The sequence below is a fragment of the Pelmatolapia mariae genome, linkage group LG17 (assembly GCF_036321145.2).
Source record: "Pelmatolapia mariae isolate MD_Pm_ZW linkage group LG17, Pm_UMD_F_2, whole genome shotgun sequence".
In the NCBI taxonomy this organism is placed as follows: Eukaryota; Metazoa; Chordata; class Actinopteri; order Cichliformes; family Cichlidae; genus Pelmatolapia; species Pelmatolapia mariae.
This window is the reverse complement of record NC_086242.1, coordinates 20,319,475-20,344,147: the sequence shown is the minus strand read 5'-3', so window position 1 is coordinate 20,344,147 and position 24,673 is coordinate 20,319,475. Positions and strand designations below refer to the sequence as shown.

Below are 24,673 nucleotides of genomic sequence, written 5' to 3'. Positions count from 1 at the left end.
CCCAGTTCTACTTTTTAAAATGTCTGGATTTAAAGACGAATCTCTGTAGGACCCATGAACCCATCTTTATCCTGCCTGAACAGGTTATGACATGATCTCTGGTGCTTCTGTGGGTCAACTTATCTCCTCTCTGAAACGGTTTGACAAACTTTACCTTCACACTATGAACATCTTCTGAGTTACAGGCCCTCAGAAGGCAGAAGAGTGCATTGAAATTTGGTGTTTAATCCCTCATAGCTTCATGAGTACCGAGACATCAACATGATGGTGATCCACATTAAAAACAACATGTAAGCTGTGTTAGAAACTGCAACCGAATTCATTTCACACCAACTCCAAGTGTAACAATCTGAAGCCAACATCTCGTTTCTTTTTCAGTAACCAACTCTGAGCGTCACAGGACATCATAGTTTAGATGAACTGCAGGAGTTTAACATCAGATTAACAGAAACAAGCACCGATGTTCTGGATGTTTGATCTGATTCTGAATCACTGGACAAAAATCACCTCCTTTCTCCCACACTGTTAAAGCTATAATTGCATTAACATGACTGGAAAGAGGTTCTGTTGATCCCACAAGTTAGAATATGCGATTTATTATTATTATGTCTTTATTTTGAATATTTTTAAAATAAAACAACAAAAAAGACAAAACCACAAACAAAACATATTCATAATCACAATAAATAACCTCACATGTTTAAAAAAGAAGTAGGAAGAAGTGCCTAATCACAAGAACGTTAACCTCAAGGTGCTTTATATTGTATGATAAAGACCCTACAATAATACAGAGAACACCCATCAATGAGTCAACTCCCAATGACCAAGCACTTGGCGACAGTGAGAAAGAAGAACTCCCTTTAAGCAGGAAGAAACCTTCAGCGGAACCGGGCTCAGGGAGGTGCGGCCACCTGCTGTGACCAGTTCGGGGTGAGGGGAGAGAGACAGGATGAAAGACACTCTTTTCTGAGTTTTTTTCATGATTAAAAAAAAAATTATGTTTTTAAGCATTCAGTCATTAACATGTTGCTGTGTGGATTATTTATGCTCAACAAGCAGGTCAGTGGAACAATATCTGCAGCTGTGGTTAAAGCTGAGAGTACTTTATCTGAAGATGTTTTTCTCCTCATGTCAGAAATAACAGTTTAAACACAGAGACAGGTGGGACTACATCTGCAGTGGACTCTGACAGGAAGGAGTAAAAAAAAAAAGAAAACCCCCTGTATGTCAAAACAACGCCAGCCTGTCTGACAAGTGCAGCGATTAACTGACAGCCTTCAATGTGACGAGCGGCCATCTTTCATCCCCGTGGATCGGCACAGAGAGGGAGGAGGAGGAGGGACAGGAGGAAAAGCAGCAGTGAAGCGGAAGAATGAGTCTCTGCAGGCTACAAGACAAAAAGCAGAGACTGACCTCGATATGAAGAGAGCGGGCGGGACTCGTGTGATCCCATCAGAGAGAATCCTGCAGCTTTACAGCCCTCACACCAAACCTGCACTCACAAACTATCAGCAGTATTTATGGTGAACATTGTTTATCCCCTCACAGAGTCATCTGCACTCAGTCAGTGTGTCTTCAAACATGTTCAGACTCTCCATTTTCAGCCTGTAAGGACTCCCAGGACATCATAAAATACATCCAGTGAACTCCTGACCTCAAAAACAGCTGATCTCACCACCAGGTCCATTTAAGTCTATGCCCCGTAGCTTTGGACCATCTCACATGATCCCCAGCAGCAGCTGATGGAGCCTGGCCTTGTCCTTCACACTTAGCTCATATATGAGTTTGATGATCTTCCAGTCTAAACATGTAATTCATAATTACTGAAATCAGTGCATGCTCATTCTTCAGACTCAGCTCATGTGTTGCCGGGGGCTTCGGGGAGCTCTGTGCCAAATTTGAGGTCATCTGGTTGAGCGGTTTTCATGTTTTGGCTAAATGTTGCTCTCCATTAAAGGGACAGCTGCCTGGGAAATTCATTGCTTTGTATTTGAAGGTTGAACCATCACAGATAAATGTGTTAACCTGAACCTTAACCACCAAAAAAAACCTAAGATGGGTTTTAAAAAAACCTCAAGAGCCAAAAAGTTCAAAATTTTTGCAACTCACTGGCTCTCAGAACAGAGCTGCGTTGTTTCCAGTGACCAGCAGGGGGTGACTTCTCTGGCTGCAAAGAAGACATTTATTAGCCCTTTTTGATTAGCATCTACTTGAATCGTCTTGTGACAGCTCAATACGGTTTAAAGGTTTTTCATTAGGTTGCAGTACCTGATAACGGGTACCTTTTTAAGTACCTGCTCACCCGGGGTTCCAAGTAATCTGAGGTGATCTGAAAATGTGACATCAACAGACTGAATGCCACCGATTGGCTAATAGGTGGGATCACTCAATGAGTCATGAAAGCGACTCCTTGAAAATCAAAACTGCCAATGCTGAAATCTGGCGACAAGAGAAACGTTGAGTCACATCAAGTTTATCTGAGTAGGTACTAATGGAAACGGGCTATATAAAAACTTCAGACTTTGTTTGAAATGGAGACTTCTATGATGAGTTTTTTGTCTCAGTCGCCAGTTTTAAGTCTTAGTCAGTGCAGCATGAGGTTCATTTAGTAAACTGTGGTGTGACTTAGAGTCAAGCACACATTAAAGCAGGGTACTTGGTGGGACAGTGTGGGTTTTGATTCAGCAGGGGCTTGCTTGCAGTTGGATGGAGATGGAGATTTCCATCTTTAAATCTTCTTTTCAGGCAGTTGATGGAGTTTGCATGTTTTGTAATCTTTGCTAATGAAGTAATTCATGAGTTACCGCGTCAACTTAAAGGGGGTTTAGATTTGAATTAGTCACCGTTATTGATTTGGGGCAGTGAATGTGAGCTAAGCCTGGTGTGGCTGGGTGGTTCTGTGGTGTAGCGATCATCACATCTGCTTTACATGCAGACGGTCCTGGGTTCAATCCCCAGTGGAACCACAAATCCAGCTTTGATGCCGAGAGTGTCTTGAATCAAAGGTGGATAATGAATTTTGATAACTTTTTTTTTTTAAGACAAAAACATGGTCTCCTTTTCATCAGAGAGTTTATATAGTAATTTAAATGTATATAATGATTATTTGAAAACTGAGTCCAAGTAGAGGATTGGCTGGAGCTGTTTTTCAGACTTACCAGGTGCTACGAACATGTGGAACTTAGGAAAGTTAAATATTGCAGACATACATGGATGAGGTTAGAGCGATAAGAGGAACATATCCCAAAAGAAATTCCACTAAAACCAGAGCTGCTGCGGTTTGGTTTGTATCCAGGAGGACAAACAGCAATAAAACAGGCAAACATCAGTGAACTCTTTTAGTATAATTTTGTGTCTCACAAGTCTCACAGCTATCAGAGGAGGTGAACGACACTCAGTGACTATGGGTGGATCAACCACAGGTGACAGGAAGTGGGGGGTTTAAATCAAACCATCACTAAACTGGCACTCATGCACCAAATCCCCATCTTTTATATACAGTCTCAAGGCCTTGGTGTGGCCCTTCTAGTAGCTTCCAGAAGTTCATCAATCAGACTAAAGTGGACTTTTAGGGAGGGAGGCTCTTAAAGACACGGGAGAGGATAGACTGAGGGGCTTCATTTAGTATAAGGACTATTTTGACAAGTTAATTAGAGTGTGGAGTCCATGTGGCTGATGTCATCTTTTATTTACAGTTTATGGGGAAACCAAAACCAAAACTGCAGCTCTTGGTGCTTCAGTCTGAGCTTCATCTGTCGGACCCCGAGCTTGGGAGCTTCATTAACATGCAGGACATGAACACAGTGATGAACTCAGGTGAGCCTGCGTGGATTTTTCATCTTCATCGAGCCAAGGCTGATGATAAGCTGATGAGTCTGAAAGCGTGAATGGATTAATGATCCTCTTCATCGCTTCTCCGTCGAGTTAAAGAAATAAAAAAAAGTGCATCATCATTATTTCCTCAGAGATTTCGGAAGAAGACTGTGAGTACTTGAGATGCAGCTGCAGCCTCATTTCATAGATTACTGTCAAACGCTGTCAATGCTTTAACACACTCGTATGCAAACACGCACACACACGCTGGAATCACAGCGTGCATATGTCAGAGGCTGCATTATGTGTCAACAGAAAGAGAGAGCGCCTGGGGGTTTGTAAACATCCCACTCAACTGATCTGTGACTCATCACACACACACCACTCTGCTCCCGCCTCTGTGAGGACCCCTCACTGATGCCAAGCATGTCCTTTTCCTTCACTCGGACTCCAACCTGAACCTGAAAACCAGGCCTGGAGAAGCTCCAGCTGTACCCGAAGCGAGGACAAGCTGAAGCTGAGGCTGGTTCTTCCGAAGGCGGACATGAACACGCCCTCAGCCTCATGTTTCCATAATTTCAGAGTGTGTTACACTGACTCACAGTAACGCAGAGGAGACTCTGTGGTCTTTTTGTGCGTTACTTTGTTTGTTTTTCCTTCTTTTGTTGTCATTTTGTGCAAAAGCCATGTATTTGTTTGTGTTCATGGACACAGCTGGTGATGGACCTGTTATAGTGAAAATCAGCATGAATTTGTAATGTTTCTAATGTATTTCAGAAGGAAACTATTCCCTGTCTGCAGTTGTCCAGACAAAGTGGGAACACATCACCATGGTAACCAAGAAAACAGAGCCTTAAAAGAAGTGGCAACCTAAACGTAAGCGAGCAATGCATCCTGAGTCCTTAAAAGAAAAGATAATTATGTGTGGAAATCTGTGACGTGCACGACTCAAATTTGTGTCTTTGTGTGAGCTGCATTTGCTTCTCTGCCAACATGTCTGACCTCACATTTTGTTTGTCTGTTAAAAGTGGAAAGTAACCCTGAATGTCTGGAATCCCTTTCTGGAACACTTTGCAAAAGCCAGACTGGGCTAAACTGGACCCGGATTTGTAAACTCTCATCTATCCCACCTTTTGGTGTTCTGTCCTGTGGTGTTTTGTGATGTGCATGTTTATTTGAATTCACTGGTCTGTTTTTGTTTTTGTTTTATATTCTGAAAATCTAAAATAAAATTATCTAAAAAAAAAAGAAGAAGTGGAAAGTAACCCTGCTCGTTTCACTTAGAACAGAGATTAAATCAGAACATCTCTTACAAACTGAGAAGTCTTTCTTCTTCTGCCTTTCTTTCTCTCCCACTGCCTCCGAATATGCCTATCCCTCTCCTCTTCTTCTCTTTCCTTTATCACAGTTTCCACCAGCACCTGCTGACCAACAGCATTGAGGTAGTTATTGGTAATATGGGCTCCGAGTGATGCACTATGGAAATTTCATTCTCCTTTACCCATAGGTTTGGTTTAGCAAAGATTATACACTTGATGCATCCCTCCACATGTGTTCTACATTTTTCATGCATTTTGAACTGTCCTGTAGATTCACACAGTTAAGCAGCTCACATGGAGCTCAGTCCGTGTAATACAGCTGTGAATTTTTTCTTCAGTTCAGGATGTACATGTTTCTGATCTGATTAAAAATGTTCTAACTGTGCTAAGCACTCAACTTCAAGGAGTTTTTCTCTTCATTTACCTTTATGACATCACCGAGAGCAGCTATTCCTAATCTCAGGCTGAGGGGGAGGGGCTAAAACAGCCTTTTTAATAAGACAGAAGATGAACTGAGGGACTGCCCTGTGAATCATGCAAAGCTGCCCTAGCAGAGTCCGAGGATAAAATACAGTCCCTATTTACTAAGAGCAATATTTTATTTCTCCTGAATTTCACACAGACGACTTTTAACATCAAATAAAATCCAGATTTCATTTTAATGTTCATATTTACACAGTGAGACTCGTTGTTTTAGTCCCTAGAGGATCCTACAGTACACCTCTGTAAACACTCATGTCCTCACAACATGAGCATTACACACACGCACACACACACGCACACACACACACGCACACACACACACACACACACACACACACACACACACACACACACACACACACACACAGACTGAATTGCATACTGAATGCATTCAAGCAACAAAAACAGCATCCTGAATATCCTGACTGCGTCTCCCGCATGTATAAAATTACTGTGTGTGTGTGAGTGGTGATTCATTTCTGAGCAGAGGATAATATGCTCAATATAGCTCTAAACACACACAGGCACACACAAACACACACACACAGTTTACAGGTCCTGTTAAAGGGCGGAGCTCTCACTGAGGCTCTGAATAAAAACACCTGCTGCAGGTGAATCACGGCATTGAACACTGCTTGTAAAACTGTTGGATTCAAGAACACAGTTTAGTCCAGATGTTCTCAGCTTGCAGTTTTGAGTCCCTCTGCAGCGACAGTGGGTAAACCTGAGGGGCCGTGAGAGGGTTTCATGGAAGCGAGTGTGAAGTTACATCTTAAATATATAGAGCAGAGCAGAATGACTGAAGGAGGCAACTTTTATGTCCTGATGGGGGACATCTTTTGGATTTTTTTTTTAAATTTCATATGTGATTCTGTTTAACTTTTATGCAGAAAGTTAGAATTAGAAGATAAAAAAATCATTTTATCCTTTGTGTCTTTTATTTCTGACGTATGAGTTCAATGACTGAGGCTGTGTTTTAAATAATCATTTAGTATCTTTATCTTTTCTTTTTTTTAATCTTTCCTAAGGCTTCATTAAAATGGAAAAACAAATCTCATAAATCAAATTTAACTTTGAATTTCTCATCATCTACACTAAATAACTGAAAGATTCTGGAGGAATCTCTGTGCGCAATATTGGTCGCCTGTGATCTTCAGGCTGTTCTGAGGTCAGACAAATCAGAGTTTTAAATTCTTTTTGGAAAACAGATGCTAAATAGAAGAGGGACCACCAAGCTTGTTATCAGTGCTCAGTTCAAAGCCTGCATTTCTGATCGTATTGGGGTATATTAGTGTCAATGGAATTAGCAGCTTTCACATTTGGAAATACATCACCAATGCTAAAAGGTATACACAGGTTTTAAAGCAACATCTGCTCCATGGGACAATATTCCTCTCCCAAAAGTTCCAAAAGTGTTCTCCTCAGTTCCCAGATCTTTACAGATTGGTGGACGTCAACAGTTTCTACAGATGTGCAGTTGAATGCATCATCATCAGTTCAGTCACGGGGTGGCATCGAAGCCCCTCTGTTCAGGACAGGAAGTATCTCCAAGAGAAATTAAAAGCTGCCTTCCTATCAACACTGGACATTATCCCTGATGACTGACTGTCACCTCCTCAGTGCAATCATTAACCTTATCTCTCCAAGTCAGTTTTTTTAAGCTGACATCTTCTTGCCTGTTCCTCCTGCCTGGCAGCTCCATTTTCAACATCCTTTAACTAATACAGCAACTATCCCTCCTCTCCACATGTCCAAACCATCAATCAGAGAAGGTCACACTAACATCTTGTGAACCTCCCCATTCACTCTTGCTGCTATCATTCTTTTACTGCCTCACTGTTTTTTTTTAAGCTGACCTCTATTTAACTATTTTTTAAACTATTTTTTTGTGTATCACTACTGAATTTTACTGTACACGTGATAGTAAAACCTCTTAATCTGATTCTTTTTGACCTCAGTCAAAAAAAAGGAAAAAGGAAAAAAAAAGATAAAATATCGAACTTAATATGACTTAAAGTCTTTCAGTGAGTCGTTTTAATTCACACTTTGGACTCGGGTGAGTGTTTTATGCAGATTTTCATTTTACTTGGGGTAAAATGACCTTTTATGAGAGTTTAGAAAGACAAACTGACAGAAAAATTGGTCAAACTGTGACCTTCGACCCCGCATCGTCCAGCGCCACTAACCCCGCCCCTCTGCGGAGAGAACGGGAGCTCCATTCAAACACACCAAACTGGTAGCCCCGGGATGCGACAGTCGCTGTAGCTGAAGAGAAAGGTGGAAGAAGAGGAAGAAGAACAGAAACACACTCTCTACCCCCGAAATCATCCGAGCAGGGCGGTCACACAGCCAGCCAGAGACACCAGAGCCCGCAGCCGGAACATCCTCACCGAGCGCACTCTGCTAGTAGGAGGCTAACAGCACCAACATGGCGAGCGCCTCGTACCACATCTCCAACCTGCTGGAGAAAATGACCTCCAGCGACAAGGATTTCAGGTAAAACAACGCCCGGGTGGAGGGATCTGACCGTCAGTTGTTGTTTATCGCATCGGAGTGTTGTTATTTCGCACTGAAAGCGGCGCTTTGCTGCGGCGGGCCTGCCGCTCTCAGGCTAACAGCTAGCATGCCACCTGTCTGATCATCGTCACATCCGCGGTTAGCTGCTAGCATTAGCAGCTAGCCTGCAGGCTAGCGGGCTAGCACCAACTTCTGTCAATCCGCAGGCTAGCTTAGCATGAGTGACGGCGCTCTGTGATGTAGATTCAAATGTGAAGGTAGCCCCCCTGCTAGTGGGATTTCTCCCGGGAACCGGGCGGGTTTAACGTCAAAGTGTCGCTCCAGCTAACGGGGGTGTGGTGACGCCGGTAAACAGACGGAGAAGGTCGGAGCTTCAGCCTTGCACTCTGTCAGCGTTAAAGGTGTCTTATTCTGATCCCATTTCTGTGGTTGTTTTGTTTTAGAACTCTCGTCAGAGCAGCTTTGCGTAAGTCACAGTTCAAAATAAGCCAGCTTTGTCTCTCACTGGGCCTCGGTACAACCTTGCAGTTCATCCTCCCTGAAATAAGCTGCTGTAGCTCCATCAAAACAGCTTGTTTCATACAGAAAATTGGCTACTTTCTGGAAGGAAAGTAGACAAACGACTTGTTTCAGACAGAAGGTAGTTGTTTTTAGACAGTAAATGGCTTGTTTCAGATAGGAAACAAATAGGAACAATTTCTGTTAGTTTCACACAAACCTGGCTTGTTTCAGACAGTTTGAACACTAGGTAACAGAACTTCTGGGAAGCTGCTTTCTTTGATATTGAACTAAGTCAAGAGTAGAATATGAAACACTACTGTCCTCCTGAGTGGTCAGCTTTTAGAAGCCTGCTGCGGGGCAGCAACCAGCACTATACATAGTGTATTTAAAAGATGGTTGTAGCTAGAGTGGCAGCACCTTTTGGCTACTGGACTGAGTTTTTATTGTTTTTGTTGGAGTAAGAAGAGACCATATTCAAAAACATGGAAGCTGCATCAGTACACTGTTCAGGGTCAGCATACCTGCTAATTAAAATCCAAATTAAATCTTCGATCTAGGTTCATCTTTAACCTAAACTGGGGCTCAGACTTCTTGGATAGTCTATTAGTATGATTAACTACGCAACAGCCATATTATTAGTCAAATAATTTCATTAAAAATGTTAAAAAATGCACAAACGCTCCAATCCAGAGGTCTAGTTCAGACAGCTAACAGAGGCCAATAATGCACACTTTAACCCTTAATTGAATTTAATGGGATTTAAATAGGTGAGTTATATTAAATATACTCTCCATAAAGTCGCTATGGAGAAAGAAACTAGTTGTAGAGGTTGTTTATTGCTGCTGTAAATTTGGATTCTAACATGAGAGTTAGAGGAAGTGCATTTTCTGGTTTTTCGGTGTTGTCTTAAGTTTTCAAACTTTGAGGGTTGGTGCTTGGCTACCCATGGCACTCTGATAAATCACATGCAGTGACATAGGTTTACAAATTATCACTTGAATGCTTAAATTCATTACAAAATGCATTCACCAAAAAGACCACCTTAAGAAATAAGGAGAGTGATTTAACCAAGCCTTAAATTATGACACACCTGCTGCAGGTACCTGCTTAATACAAACATTAGTGTGTTTTGTAAAAAGTTGTATATTAAGTAAATAATACCTGATCTAAAATTGACCCCTGTGGTACACCACAGGTAGTGTAAGCTGAGATGATGGTGACGGAGCATGCTCTTTGTAGAAAATAAGTGTGAAGCCAATGAGGGAAACTCTTGGTCAACCCCTTCTTCCTCTTTGTCATTTTCAGGATGACATAAAAAGCAGTTGCTGCTTTTTAACTGATTACCAACTGCATCCCCCCCACCCCCAATAGGGCTTTTAACCACAGAAACTCAGGGCTAAAACCTACATATATAAATGACAGTATCTGAAAAACAAAGGGGAGTTCACAAAAGGCCTTCTTGCTGTTTTCTGTTGCTGTTTTTCATAATGTTTAATCGATTCATCTTCAGTATAATCAGCAGGTGAAATTGAAATGCTGCAGTCGCAGCCTGAACTGAAGCTTCAGATTAATGAGTTTATTAACAGGCAGACTGAAGTCACACAGTTTGTATTGATTATCTGCAGCTGATATCGTCTAGCAAACAGTGAAGGCAGATGAAGCGTCTGACAGGAGGTCCGTTAGCGCCAGACGAACACAAATATGCAATGATTTATTTATGTTGGAGCTTAAAAACTGAGCTTATAAACTGATTTGACAGGAAGAAGAACGTCATCAGGCCCTGCTCCAGGAGTTTGTTAATCCTGAGCTCAGGGGGAAACTGGGTTTTCTGGTTCACAGTTAACTTAAACTCTGTGCCAGTTACCACGGTAACAGACTCTGTGAACTAAAACTGTTCTCTGGCTCCTCCCTTCTTACTGCGCCTGAACCAGCTGACTGACCAGCTGACAGTTTCATTTCCTCATTCATGAAGTCGCCGCCGAAGATTGGAACGAATCCATCTACAGACAATTTTACACACACAGAAATCCCAGTTTAGGTGTTAAGTGTGTTTTATACTTTACACGAGCGCTTTTAAGGTCAGTCACTCGTCAATATATGAGGGCAGATTCTGCGATTACATCACTGATTTATAATAAGCTCAGAATAAACTGTAGTCTCATCTTTCTGCCTCCGAGACTGTGGGCAGTAACACAACTGTCAGACTGTCACTACTAACGTTTACTGTACGTTACTGAGAAACAGTGGTTAAATCAAACTAATCTGTGTAAAGCTTCAGACACAGAGCACAGTGATCATTCCTTGGTTGTGTTGTAACTGATCACACTGATGGAAAAACATCTGCCACGGCTGGAATTTTGGAGATGTAAAGATGAAACTGAACTAAATTTATTTAAAGTGAGTTTTTGGAAGCAGCTGCACACAGTCTGATTGTAAACTCATTACGTTTGTTCATTGATTGAGATTTAGTGATTAAATGATGCCAAACAACATTTTAAATGGATAATTAGATTTAAAAATCTAATCAAATTAGGATTACTGCGTCATCTATAAGTTAAAGTGCGGTTATCAAGTTTCATTCAGTCAGTGATGATGACAGAGTGGACAGAGCTGATTAAAATCACTCTCTTCTTCCCTCCTGTTTGAATATCACGGTCAGCACTAAAACGTCTTCATAGCCCTGCTCATCTGGATTGAAATGGAGGCTCTGCTCTTTATTTACCTGTTACCATGGTGAATTATAGTGTTGGAGCTCCATTGATGATGGCTTTTTTTCATTAACTCAGGGTAAACATATTGAGAGCTGATTGAACTAACTGATCAGCTGTTCGGGAACAGGAAAGAAAAGAGTTGTCGATCCCAGGTTTCCACGTCTTTGTTCTTAGACTGTGCAAGCGCAGCTTTGCATGATTCACAGTTCAAAATAAGCCACATTTAACTCATGTTCAGCCTCTGTGTTTCCCTTCAGTTCATCCTTGGTCTAAAACGAGCTGTTTTAGCTCCTCGCCCTTTAAGCCACCATTGAACGACATTCATAAGCATCAGTTGGGCGGGGCTTCGCTTCCAAGAGCAGTCTGATGCGTGTTAACGTAAAACTTTGCCACTGGAGAAAGAAGTACGTGGCAGAAAATAAAAAAAAAGATCTTAGCAAAATTAGAATACTAAGATCATTTAAAACATAAATACTACTTTAGTTTTATCTGTGCGGTCTTCATTTCCCTTGGTATGTTTTTGCCTGATTGTGTTGGTTTTTGTGGTGGTCGTACTTTGAGCCATGTTGATGTGTTTGTGAGGAGTGTTGCATAAAGAGGCACAGAGTGGCTTGGATCAGACTCTTTGACCAGTAAAAAGAAGCTCATATTTAGCTTGAAATTCAGAGCAGCCTGGCCCTCTTTGTGTCAGCTGCTCGGGGACGATCACAAGCTGGCAGCACAGATAATCAGCTTCATCGCTTCTGACGGCCGCCCTCTCAGAACAAGGAATCCTCGATATCATGGAAAGCTGTCAGTTTTGCCTCCTGTTGGGTAAAAATTGACCCACTTTTAGGCCTGATATGAGCGTTTCCACACGGCTTCTGTGTGACAGGAACTACATATTAGTTATTTTATAAACGTATGGAGCATGAGGTGATTGGTGCAGATGTCTGAAATTGCCCAAAAATGAAATAAAATTCACCGAATGCCAAAAAGAATATACTAATATTCAGTGCACCAGTACTGTTACATGCAAGATAAACATAGGTATTAATCTATAAAATACATTCATGTAAATATAACATTTAATGGAATTTAATTTTTCATTACATTTTAAAATGTGTTTATTGTTTATTTTTCAGATTATTCATTAATATAATAATTGTTAGACTTATTTTTCTGTTTTAATGCTAAAGTTTGCACACTGATACTCTATGAATGACCCACTCCTTATTTTCATAATTAAAAAGAAAATAAATGTATTAAAAACATAATGAAACATTTTTAAGGTGGGAAAGAATGCAGAATTAAATGCACAAAAAAGCAGGCAATGATTAGATTCATTATTAACTGGTTATGAATGAAATGGCGAAGATTTCAATTTATAAATGAATGAATGCCCACAGTTGGTAGATTCTATTTCATAGTTTTATTGATCTTTATTTACTCAATTTTTAAAATTCCTTAAGTTATTCATTGTTAGTTAAATAAGCAATTCTATTTTTTTAAATTAATGACAAAGTAAAGAAATCCGAGAATAAATTAAATGTGGCTTTTATTCATTATACTTTGTCACATTTTTCTTTATCAATACCAGTAATAAATTCAGCGTAATTTGTGAAATTTGAATTCATTATTTTGTCAATAATATATTTTTTGACATCACTGTGTATATTTATAATAGGTTTATTGCCTCTTTTATTAAAATTTATTTACTGATGGTACATATTTTGAATATTTTTTTACATTTTGCCCTGTACATCTCAGGGTTTCTTCAATTTTATCTCTGAGAATTTAGTACTTGGCTTATTAGGTAAAATAAATAAAATAAAACGTATTAAATATGTGCATTAGTACAAAGAAAAATGCAGTTTATACATTTCTTTCTCTCTGATGTTGGCAGCTTCAATCCTCTGTATTGGGCTGTATATATGTGAACCTCGGAGGACTGACAGCAGCTTTCATTCTGCATTAAAGGATTTGGATCTGCAGCAAAAACGGATCCATTTAAAGAAGTTAATAAAAGTGTCCTAAAACGGCTCGTTTGTCATCCTTCAGATTATTTTTACCAAGCTCGCTTTAGAGAGACGCAGCTCAGACAAAAGAGAGGGTCTTACATAATTTCATTTATTTCCATTTTGCTTCGTTGGTTTTTATAAAAGCTCTTTTAGCAGAGGTCAGGATGTCTGAATGAAGCACTCAGGACTTTGGCTGATGCACATTTGAGGACTAAAAAAAGACTAAAACTTAAATACTCTGAAGGTTGATCTCTCAACTGTCCTGCACCAGCGTCAGGTCCGAGGGCTTCATCCTGGCACCCAACAGCAGTCAGACTTCAGGTTGTGGAGGTCAGTGTGACATCACTGACCCACTGCCAAACCGGTCGTGTTGGATGACGTCACAGACGGGAAGTCCGAGAGTTTGGTGAGAAACGTGCAGTCGGTCGTTTCACTGCTCTGACACAGAAACGAAAAAGACACCAGCTGCTGAATCCTCTACTGATCCTGTCAGTGTGAGAGGAGCGAGTTTTTTTATATCGTCTACTTGCTTGTTTGAAACCCTGCTGTAATGAGCTCGACCTAACGGGGTTTTGGTGTAAAAATGAACCGTTTCATTAGGACAGCTGGAGAATAAACTGACGTGAAAACACTTTGGGAAGAACATGGATTGATGAGTCTTAAATATGCATTTTCAGAGTTCATGATCTGATCTTCTAGCAGAACAAAGAAGTCCTCCTTTGTTGCCCGTTTTGTCATGTCCTTTCCCCTTTTAGTGCTTTCCATTTCCTGGTCTCTTCAGCGCCTCCTGTTGGATGTTTTACTCCAAGCTTTAAAAACTCAAATTAAAATCAATTATTTTTTCTGAGATTTTCAGGAGGAAAGCTAAGACTTCAGCTCTGTCTGAAGCAGATGTTGTACTTTTTGCATCTCCTCAGCTGTAAAATGACTCGCCCATCTGTGCGTATAATCACCGCACACTTCGACTCGCTTTATTAATTTGTTTGTTTGCTGTTTTCCAGATTTATGGCAACTAATGACCTGATGACGGAGCTTCAGAAAGACTCGATCAAGCTGGACGACGACAGCGAGAGGAAGGTCCGTGTGTATGACCTCGCACTGCTTCACCTGGTGTCTGTCTAATGATTGATTATAATTTATTGATAATTTATTGAAATTTCTTGACACTGATGAACAGGTGGTGAGGATGATTCTCAAACTGTTGGAAGACAAGAATGGAGAAGTTCAGAACTTGGCTGTCAAATGGTAATTTATTTGATTTTAAGTTTTAATTTCCTATTTCCTGTTTGATCGTGTCCATGTGTGTGACTGTGGGTGTGTTTGTTTCAGCCTGGGCCCTCTGGTCAGTAAGGTGAAGGAGTACCAGGTGGAGACGATCGTGGACACTCTGTGCACCAACATGCTTTCAGACAAAGAGCAGCTCAGAGACATTTCCTCCATTGGACTCAAAACAGTCATTGGAGAGCTACCGCCGGCCTCAAGTGGTAAAATATATGACTAGTACTGATCTCATAACAGCAGATATTTCATTCAGTATCACTTCTGAGCGAGCAAGTTTTGATCTGTAAAATGTGAAAATTTTCAGCATCCAGTGATTTCATGAATCTTCAGATCGTTAATGGTTTTCCTGTGAAAATGCGAAGATTCATCTTTTCTCCTCCTGCCTCCGTCTCAGGCTCAGCTTTAGCGGCCAGCGTCTGTAAGAAGATAACGGGTCGTTTGACGAGCGCTATCGCCAAACAGGAAGACGTGTCCGTGCAGCTGGAGGCACTTGACATCATGGCCGACATGCTCTGCAGGTACGTAGTTAGGCGGTCGCCGATGGATGGCGCTGGTGGGGATGGGTGAAGTTTTGACTTCTTCTCCGTGTCTCTGTTTGCAGACAGGGGGGTCTGCTGGTGAATTTCCACCCCTCCATCCTCAGCTGCCTTCTGCCTCAGCTCACCTCCCCCCGGCTGGCCGTCAGAAAGGTCTGTCCAACCGCTTTGACTTTTGTGTTTTTGAGCTTTCAGGAAGCTGTTTGTGTCCTTACCTGTTGTTATTTGGGCATTTCAGAGGACCATCATGGCTCTGGGCCACCTGGTTATGTCCTGCGGAAATCTGGTATTCATCGACCTGATCGAGCACCTCCTCGCCGAGCTGGGGAGGAATGACAACATGTCGACCACCAGGACATACATCCAGTGCACGGCCGCCATCAGCAGACAGGCTGGACACAGGATCGGTGAGACGCCTGGCCTCCACACTGTCATGTCTCTGATTTAGAGATGAATCCTCCCTGACCTCTGACCTCTCATCTCTCTTTAACAGGTGAGTACCTGGAGAAGATCATCCCTCTGGTGGTGAAGTTCTGTAACGTGGACGATGACGAGCTCAGAGAGTACTGCATCCAGGCCTTCGAGTCCTTCGTCAGGAGGTAAAACCGTCTCAGACCGAAGAATCTGTGGCGGCGGTGCCTCGTGTGCTCACTGCTTTTATTCTTTCCAGGTGTCCCAAAGAAGTTTACCCACACGTCCCCACCGTCATCTCCATCTGCCTGCGCTACCTGACCTACGACCCCAACTACAACTTTGATGATGAAGATGAGGATGACAACGCCATGGATGCTGAGCAGAACGATGAAGACTATCAAGGTACTGAAACCCTGGCTCTGGCTATCGCTGCTGAAGTAAGAAACCTCCAGTTTATGTTAAACTGTTAAAGGCTCAGCTGATTGGTGCTTTGAAATCACATGACACTGCCCACTCATTTACATCCCAATTATTCGTTTGAACATTAATCGGTGACGCCATCTCTTCATTTCCTTTCCAGGCAGCGACGATGAGTACAGTGATGATGACGACATGAGTTGGAAGGTTCGAAGGGCGGCGGCGAAGTGTTTAGACGCTGTCGTCTCGACTCGTCATGAGATGCTCCCGGAATTCTACCGCACCGTGTCTCCTGCGCTCGTCTGTCGCTTCAAGGTAGCGTCATTCGATCGGCTTCTATCTCTGAGATGTGTAACGATGACCTTAATGTCTGACCTGTCTCTGTGTGTATGCGCGTGCAGGAGAGGGAGGAGAATGTAAAGGCGGATGTTTTCCACGCCTACTTGTCGCTTCTCAAACAGACCAGACCAGCTCAGAGCTGGTTGGCTGATCCAGACGCCATGGAGCAAGGGGACACGCCGCTGACGATGCTGCAGAGCCAGGTATGCTCCTGCTGTGGGCGGAGCTTTTTTCTCTTTATGCTCGCCACGCAGAAGCAGAATTTTTTTAATTAATGAAATAAAGAGATATTAGAGATGTATAAAGTATGAGATGTTAGAGGAGTTTAGGAGTAGGTTATTTAGATACAGGAGATAAAAGTTATCACCTCCTGGCAACCAATCAGTGCTCACTCTATATGAGAAATGGGTATAAAGTTTTCTCTCAGGACAGTTTCTCACTGGTCTTTGGCTGTAGTTCAGCTTTCCTACAGCAGATGTCAGTGCTGCACAGCTTTTAGGAGCATATCTTTGGTTCTCACGGCGAGAGGAAACCCTCAGCATCCTGCAAGGCCGACCGCAAGCAGCAGGAAGTACCTGCGGTGGTCTCCTGTGATTCTCTGGTAACATCTTTCGCCCTCCACAGGTCCCCATGATTGTGAAAGCTCTGCACAAACAGCTAAAGGAGAAAAGCGTGAAAACCCGTCAGTGCTGCTTCAACATGCTGACCGAGCTGGTGAACGTCCTCCCGGGCGCCCTGACTCAGCACATCCCGGTCCTCATACCAGGTGACGCTGCCGCAGGCCAAGAATAATCTAGTTATGATAGAATACAGTCACCACACACAGATACAAATATTTTTCACCAGTATTTTTGTAGTTCTTTACATAATTCTGTGGCCCAGTCGTGCAGAGTTGGTGCCATAAAACTGTAAGCCCCCCCCAACAGATTTCAGGGAGGACACAGGAACACACCCACAAAACAGCATCTTAGTCAGATGTCAGAATGGCCGGCTTTCTGCTGGGGTTAGGTTACGGCTCCAAAACGTTTTGTATAGGTTCTTGGAATGTTTGATGTTTCTGTTTTTGCTGGGGTTACTCTTTGGAGCGCTTTGGAGCTGTGTAAGTCTTGGTGGCAGTGAGGTAATTGTGTGTGTGTGTGTGTGTGTGTGTGTGTGTGTGTGTGTGTGTGCGCGCGCGCGCTGCAGGTATCATTTTCTCTCTGAACGACAAGTCGAGCAGCTCAAACCTGAAGATCGACGCTCTAGCCTGCCTCCACGTCATCATGGTCACACACCCTGCTCACGCCTTCCACGCCCACGTCCCTGCCCTTGTCCCGCCCGTGGTGTCATGCGTGGGAGACCCCTTTTACAAGATCACCTCTGAGGCTCTGCTCGTTACTCAACAGCTTGTCAAGGTCGGAGTCAAACTCACAACCTCCTCCTTTCTGTTTCTAATATCACAGCTGATTTTTATCCTCCATCCTGTTCTGCGTTTCCACCAGGTGATCCGACCACTGGACAGCCAATCAGAAGCCAGCGACAGCTTCGATCCCTCCCCTTACATTAACGACCTGTTCACCTGCACCATCAAGCGCCTGAAGGCCGCCGACATTGACCAGGAGGTGAAAGAGCGAGCCATTTCCTGTATGGGGCAGATCATCTGTAACCTAGGTAACGCACACACTTGCCAGTCACATGATGTGATGTCACGTAGCTTTCCTCGGTTTAATGTCTTCCTTTTTTCTGGTACAGGTGACCATCTGCCTGCTGAGCTTCCGGGAACACTGCTGATCTTCTTAGAACGCCTCAAGAATGAGATCACAAGGCTGACAACGGTGAAAGGTAAGCCCCGCCCACACACCAGTTGTGTCTCAAAGGAAGCTTGTCTCTTTTCTGCTTCCATATCGAAATGAAGTGTTGGATATTGTTCACCGGGCTGGAGCTGTTAGTGTTTGATGTGTGTGTGTGTGCGCACAGCTCTGACGCTGATTGCCGGCTCACCACTGAAAATCGACCTGAGGCCCGTTCTTCCCGACGCCGTTCCTATCCTCGCCTCCTTCCTCCGGAAGAACCAGCGTGCCCTGAAGCTCTGCACGCTGGCCGCTCTGGACATCCTGCTCAGAAACTACAGGTAACACACACACACCAGTAAGCCCCGCCCACCAAACCTCAGCTCCACCCTGTCCACCACCCTCACCCTCTCATCCTGTGCTTCAGCTCTGCGGTGACTCCGGTCATGGTAGATGCTGTCCTGGCCGAGCTGCCTCCTCTGATCTCTGAGAGCGACATGCACGTGTCTCAGATGGCGCTGAGCTTCCTGTCCACGTTGGCAGTGACTCACCCATCCTCACTGGGTCAGCTGAGCGGAGGGAACATCCTCCAGCAGCTCATTGCGCTGGTTCGATCCCCGCTGCTGCAAGGAGGCGCGCTTTCTGCTATGCTCGACTTCTACCAGGTACTTCCAGCTCCGCTTACCCTTCGGCGTGTATGGTGGGCGTGAATATGCATATTAACCATGTGACTTCCTGCTCAGGCGCTCGTGGCCACCGACACTCCCGGCCTGGGCTACATGGACCTGCTGAGGATGCTAACTGGCCCTGTTTACTCCCAGAGCGCCGCCCTGCCGCACAAACAAGCGTACTGCTCCATTGCCAAGTGCGTCGCTGCTCTGACCAGAGCCTGTCCCACTGAGGGGCCTGCCGTGGTGGGACAGTTCATCCAGGTGAGTCAGAGTGAGCAGCGTTCACCTCTCTGCAGTTTTATTGAGCTGTTTTTTGAGGTTTTCATTGCCTGTAGGGGGCGACACCTTCCAAACAGTCTTGTAATTTCTGACCTTCCGATGAACAGCGAGCAGTAAGAGCCACGAGATTCAGAGACCTTGTGTTCCTCACAGGATGTGAAGAACAGCCGTTCCACAGACTCCATCAGGCTCCTCGCTTTGCTCTCATTGGGTGAGGTTGGACACCACGTGGACCTCAGCGGCCAACCAGAGCTCAAGACTGTCATCCTGGATGCTTTCTCCTCCTCCAGTGAAGAGGTAACTACACCTGTCTACACTCTGAATCCAGATGTGACATCCCCCAGCTCTGCTGCACTGTTCTATCTGAATAAAATTAAAAAGTTCCATAAAAATTTTTTTTTATTTTTTTTAAAGATTTTACTGACTAAATAAAAAAGATGATGGAAAAGATGCTAATCTTTGATGTGATGTGTTCAAAGGAAGCAATGAGCTTTCCTGCGGTTGTTCACCTGTGCTGTTGTTTCGGTGGAGATTAAGCCACCTGCTCTCTGTGTCACAGGTGAAATCGGCTGCCTCGTACGCGTTGGGCAGCATAGCAGTGGGGAACCTGCCAGAGTACCTGCCCTTCGTCCTGCAGGAGATCTCCTCCTCCAAGAGGCAGTACCTGCTGCTTCACTCGCTCAAAGAGATCATCAGTGAGGAAAAACACATCACATTTCCTGCGTGTGTGTGTGTGTGTTTGGTTTTAACATTGTTTGTTTGCAGGCTCGGCATCTGTCTCCGGGCTGAAGCCCTACGTGGAGTCTGTTTGGTCGCTGCTGCTCAAACACTGCGAGTGTCAGGAGGAGGGAACCAGGAACGTGGTAGCCGAGTGTTTGGGCAAACTGACGCTGATCGACCCCGAGACGCTGCTGCCCCGCCTCAAAGGATACCTGCTCTCAGGTGACCCATACGGTTAGCCAATCAGATGGGTCGTTGCTGGCGATGAGGCTGATCGATATCAACGCTGATTTATTGATTTCTGCACGTTTCCAGGTTCGTCGTATGCCAGGAGTTCTGTGGTAACGGCTGTGAAGTTTACCATCTCTGACCAGCCACAGCCCATTGACCCACTGCTGAAGAACTGCATAGGTAACCCACACACAAATCCAAATGATTTATCTTTCTTTTGTCACTTTTGGGTTCTTTTGGTTTTTGTTTTTGTTTACACGGTGTCATTTTCTGTCTCTGGTCTGCTTGAAATTCAGGAATGTTTAACTTGGGATCCACAAGCTTCATGTTGTTGTTGTTTCGTTTGGGCGTTGTGGATACAGAAGTTTGTGAATGTGAGCAGGAGCAGCTAAAAATCTCAGACGAGTTTGAATCCCGGTGACCTCGAACTAAAGGTCAAAGTCAGGGCTCACGTTTTCTGAAAGTCTTGTGAATTTGATAACTTCAGAACAATGTGATTTTGAAATTGATGCCAGAGGTCTGTTTACTAGAAGGCTGAGTGGTAGCTGTGGCAATTGCAGATATTTTTTTCTAGTCTGTGTCGTTAAAACATTGGTTGGCAAGAACAGGGGATGAATCTTTTTTCTGCTGCTCGTATCCATGATTTCATTGTTTCGGTGACAGGTGAGGGTCTGTGATTAAATGAAAACTCGAAAAACCACAAATGCTAGCATTACTGCTGGCTTTCCATCACTTGTGAACACTAGATACTTCAGTTTGACGCTCTGGGTGGAAACCCAGAGATATCGCCCCACCCATCTCTAATCTCAGACTCGGAAACGCTGATTGCCATCACAGTTACTAAACTCACAGCTGCACGAGGTGAAGGTGGCGCTCTGATGATGTGAGCAGAATCAGGAGGTGTGCAGAAAGCAAAGACGCAACTTTCAGCAGTGTGTGAAACTAGAAAATGATCTATCAGACTTCTCGTCTTTGTTTTATTCTCGGGGTGGCAGCTTTTGGTTCTTGTTTTAATTTGCTGATTAACACATATTTAATAATATTGTGGTAAAAACGCCCATTCACAGTTGTAATAAACACAAGTTATAATAGAAAAATTGGATCAGCTGTGAAAGGCTATAAATGCAGGGCTTTTTCTCCTTCTTTATGCAAACTCTAAACGTGACAAGAAGACCTTATTTTCTTAATTAAACACTATAAAATGTCTGAAGTTGATGTTTTTATCATTAAAGTCAGAGTTTGTCACACTCTGGTGAGAAATGAAAATTTCCCCCTCTGTCTGTCCTCTGATTGGCTGTTTTTGTCCTCAGGTGATTTCCTGAAGACGCTGGAGGATCCAGACTTGAATGTGCGGCGTGTTGCCTTGGTAACGTTCAACTCCGCCGCCCACAATAAACCCAGTCTGATCCGCGAGCTGCTAGACTCGGTTCTACCGCAGCTGTACAACGAGACCAAAGTCCGGAAGGAGCTGATCCGAGAGGTGAGGACACCTGCAGCGGGGAATCGATTGCTGGGAGGGGATCGAGTGGGCGAGGTCATGCGTCTGACTACTGTCCTACTACTCTGCAGGTGGAGATGGGACCCTTCAAACACACGGTGGACGATGGGCTGGACCTTAGGAAGGCTGCGTTCGAGTGTATGTACACTCTGCTGGACAGCTGCCTGGACCGACTCGACATCTTCACCTTCCTCAACCACGTGGAGGACGGTCTGAAGGACCACTACGACATCAAGGTGTGTCTGAGCCCCAGGACCTGGATCCTGAGGATGGAGTTACAAATCATAAGTGTATTTTAACCTTTAGCATTTTCATTAAATTCAGGTTTAATCCTTCCATTAAAACTCAAATATGAGTGGCTGGCTTCATTTATGGTCCAGTGAAAAACCAGGAGAGTCATTTGTGTATATCTGAGATCATGATGTTTAAACACCATAAGGTATTTGAATCATAGATACTGAAGCTGCTGCTGTGTTTGCAGATGCTGACCTTCCTGATGCTGGCTAGACTGTCATCTCTGTGTCCCAGTGCTGTTCTTCAAAGACTGGACAGACTAGTGGAGCCATTGAGGGCCACCTGTACCACAAAGGTATTTTTAAACCAGTTTGGATCCAATGTGTCCAACATATTTGTTTATTGTGGACTTTTAAGGATTTTTCCTGGTTAAAATAACTCCCAATATTCCTCATGGTGTTCCTGGAGGCCAAGGTTAAAAGGAAGAAAGTACAGCTGTACCTCCATCGCTGTCCACAGTGAGGTCACTTTAGGAACACAGAAAAAGAATTCCCTGCTCTAGAATCAACACATTCAGTCAACTAGGTATGAACAGAATGAGATCTGCAGAAAAACTTTATGGTTAGAGAAGACAAAGATTGAGCTGTTTGGCCTCAGTGACAAGGTATGTTTGTAGTAAACATAGAACACTTGTAGCATCATGCAGTTGGCTGTTGTTTTGTACAAAGTGGATGGAGTAATGATGGAGAACTGCTTACAAATTTTTCAACTTTATCTCAGATCAACAGCTAGATGGTTGAACCTTAGATATACTTGGGTGTTTCAGCACAGCAATGATCCCAAACACTTCAAAACTGGTTATGGAATGGCCTTACCGAAACCTTGATCTCTCAAACCTTTTGAAAATTTGTGGGCTATGCTTAAAAGCTGGGTCTGTGCCAAGAAACCAACCAGTTTAAATGACCTCTACTGATTCTACCAAGAAGAGTGGTCAAATATCCATCCAGAAGTATGCCAGACGCTTTGTTGATGTCTACCAAAAGCATCTGGCTAAAGTATATTTAACCAAATGTTAGTGAGGTGTATTTGTATATTTAGTTTTGGCCCTGTGTGGATGAGGAAAAAAAATCCAAAATATATCCAAACTTGTGCTCCCAATTCTTGTTTTTAAACTTATTAAAAGTGTATGCAAAGACAATAATTCCACCCAAAAAGAACAGTTAAGAAAATAACAAAACCCTGAGATTTATGCCCATGATGAGTGTGTATAAACCTCTGACCGTGACTGTATAATGTAAAAAGTATTAGCTCCAGCACAGAACCCTGAGGAACACCATGACTGACTTTTGTGTTTAGACGACTCATTTAAAGGAGGCATCAGAGTGATGTTGCATTTTACCAACTGATGTCCCTTGAGTTAGGATTGCCTAGTTTTTTTTGTTTGTTTTTTTAACGGTCTCCACTGTCTCTGTAGGTGAAGGCGAACTCAGTGAAGCAGGAGTTCGAGAAGCAGGACGAGCTGAAGCGGTCTGCGATGCGAGCCGTTGTTGCACTGCTCACCATCCCCGAGGCCGAGAAGTCACCGCTGATGTCAGAGTTTCAGTCTCAGATCTCATCTAACCAGGAGCTGGCGGCTATCTTCGACTCCATCCAGAGAGACTCCAGCTCTGCCAACATGGAGTCCATGGATACCAGTTAAAAAAAACCCATGGACAAAAAGAAGTTCCCACGATGCAACACGGCACCACCCGCTGCTGGAGCGCTAACCCTGCAGCATGTTTCCATGACAACAGGACGCAAACACACACACATACACACACACACACACACACACACAATTGTAGTGACACACCCTCTCCTAGCGATCGATCGTTCCATGATGCATTGCACTGAATCAGCTGGTGGAAGAGAAAGGAAGTGGACGGATGGATGGACGGCTCACACACGGAGAAATAGGACAAAAACAAAAAATTACATACAAGGCTTGGAAGCTCCTCCCACTTCCTCTTTGTTTTTCTAGCGAGGTCATCTAACTGGTTGATCTCCTTGTTCATCCTCATTCTTCTCTTGTTTTTTTTTTTTTCTCTTTTCTTTTTTGTAATTCCTGAAAGTTCCACAGGTACTGTACTGCAACCTGATTCGCCGCTGCTGAGTGACTGACAGTTGGCAAGTTATTGAAACTGACCAATGGAAGGGCGGGGGGGAAACGTCCTTTTCCGCCTAAGCTGTGGTGACCAATGGGAGAAGGGCTCGCTCTGGGTTTTTTTTTTCTTTCTTCCTTTTTTGATTGATGTAGGCAACCAATAGGAGGCTACGGGGAGATGAGCAGCGGGCGGGATTTTACTGTGTGTGGACCAATCAGCATCTTTGTTTCCTCCTGATTCAGTAGATCCACCATTGACCCCTCTTAGGAAGGAAGTGAGAGAGGAAAGAGGAGGGATTATTGGATCAGGCCTCATCTGACCAGACCTGATTGGACCATAGTGGCTGTTGCCGTGGTATTGCAGTGTAAAAAACAAAGTAGTGTTCTGCTGGTTGTCCACAGTCTGGCTGCCTCAAACTCATTTCTACTGGTTTAGTCCAGTCAGCATGGGTTTGATTTTTACTGTCTTACTGGTTTCGTTGGTTTAATCCGGTCAAACTGGGTCCAGTCTAGTTCATTCCGGTTCATTCTGGTCTGGTCAGGACAATCCACTGTTGTTAATTGCCCGAGGAAAAATAAAAAGGTCCATTTCTGCCTGCCTTCATGTTCTGACTGGGGTTTTTTTTCTGTGTTATGTGTTGCTACATTTTAGAGATGCTCATTTTCCTGATGGTTCGATGATTTCTGAAAAGCAATAATCAGTATTTTATAATAAATTATGTTTGATTAGATGCTTATTAAACACACAGCTCATGAAATGAATAGAGAACAATAACAAAGTTCTAGTTTCCAGGCCA

At 43.5% G+C, this 24,673-nt stretch overlaps 1 protein-coding gene, 1 non-coding gene and 1 pseudogene across 2 annotated transcripts; 2 read left to right on the top strand and 1 right to left on the bottom strand.

Annotated features, from left to right (window-relative positions):
• LOC134615929 (NACHT, LRR and PYD domains-containing protein 14-like) overlaps positions 1-24,673 on the bottom strand; it is an 851,239-nt pseudogene that overhangs the window by 580,716 nt on the left and 245,850 nt on the right.
• trnav-uac (transfer RNA valine (anticodon UAC)) lies at positions 2,894-2,966 on the top strand. Its single transcript has one exon. It is a non-coding gene; the product is annotated as a tRNA-Val (tRNA).
• Positions 7,791-24,475, top strand: cand1 (cullin-associated and neddylation-dissociated 1). The gene is made up of 26 exons (XM_063460724.1): positions 7,791-8,111; positions 14,346-14,421; positions 14,522-14,589; positions 14,674-14,828; positions 15,020-15,143; positions 15,227-15,314; positions 15,400-15,568; positions 15,655-15,760; positions 15,832-15,977; positions 16,156-16,307; positions 16,394-16,534; positions 16,956-17,097; positions 17,517-17,725; positions 17,813-17,981; positions 18,063-18,152; positions 18,288-18,441; positions 18,528-18,765; positions 18,844-19,032; positions 19,204-19,347; positions 19,610-19,745; positions 19,816-19,992; positions 20,086-20,181; positions 21,312-21,481; positions 21,571-21,735; positions 21,981-22,088; positions 23,208-24,475. Exons 1-26 carry the CDS (start codon positions 8,044-8,046, stop codon positions 23,430-23,432), a joined length of 3,705 nt encoding a protein of 1,234 aa, XP_063316794.1. The 5' UTR covers positions 7,791-8,043; the 3' UTR covers positions 23,433-24,475.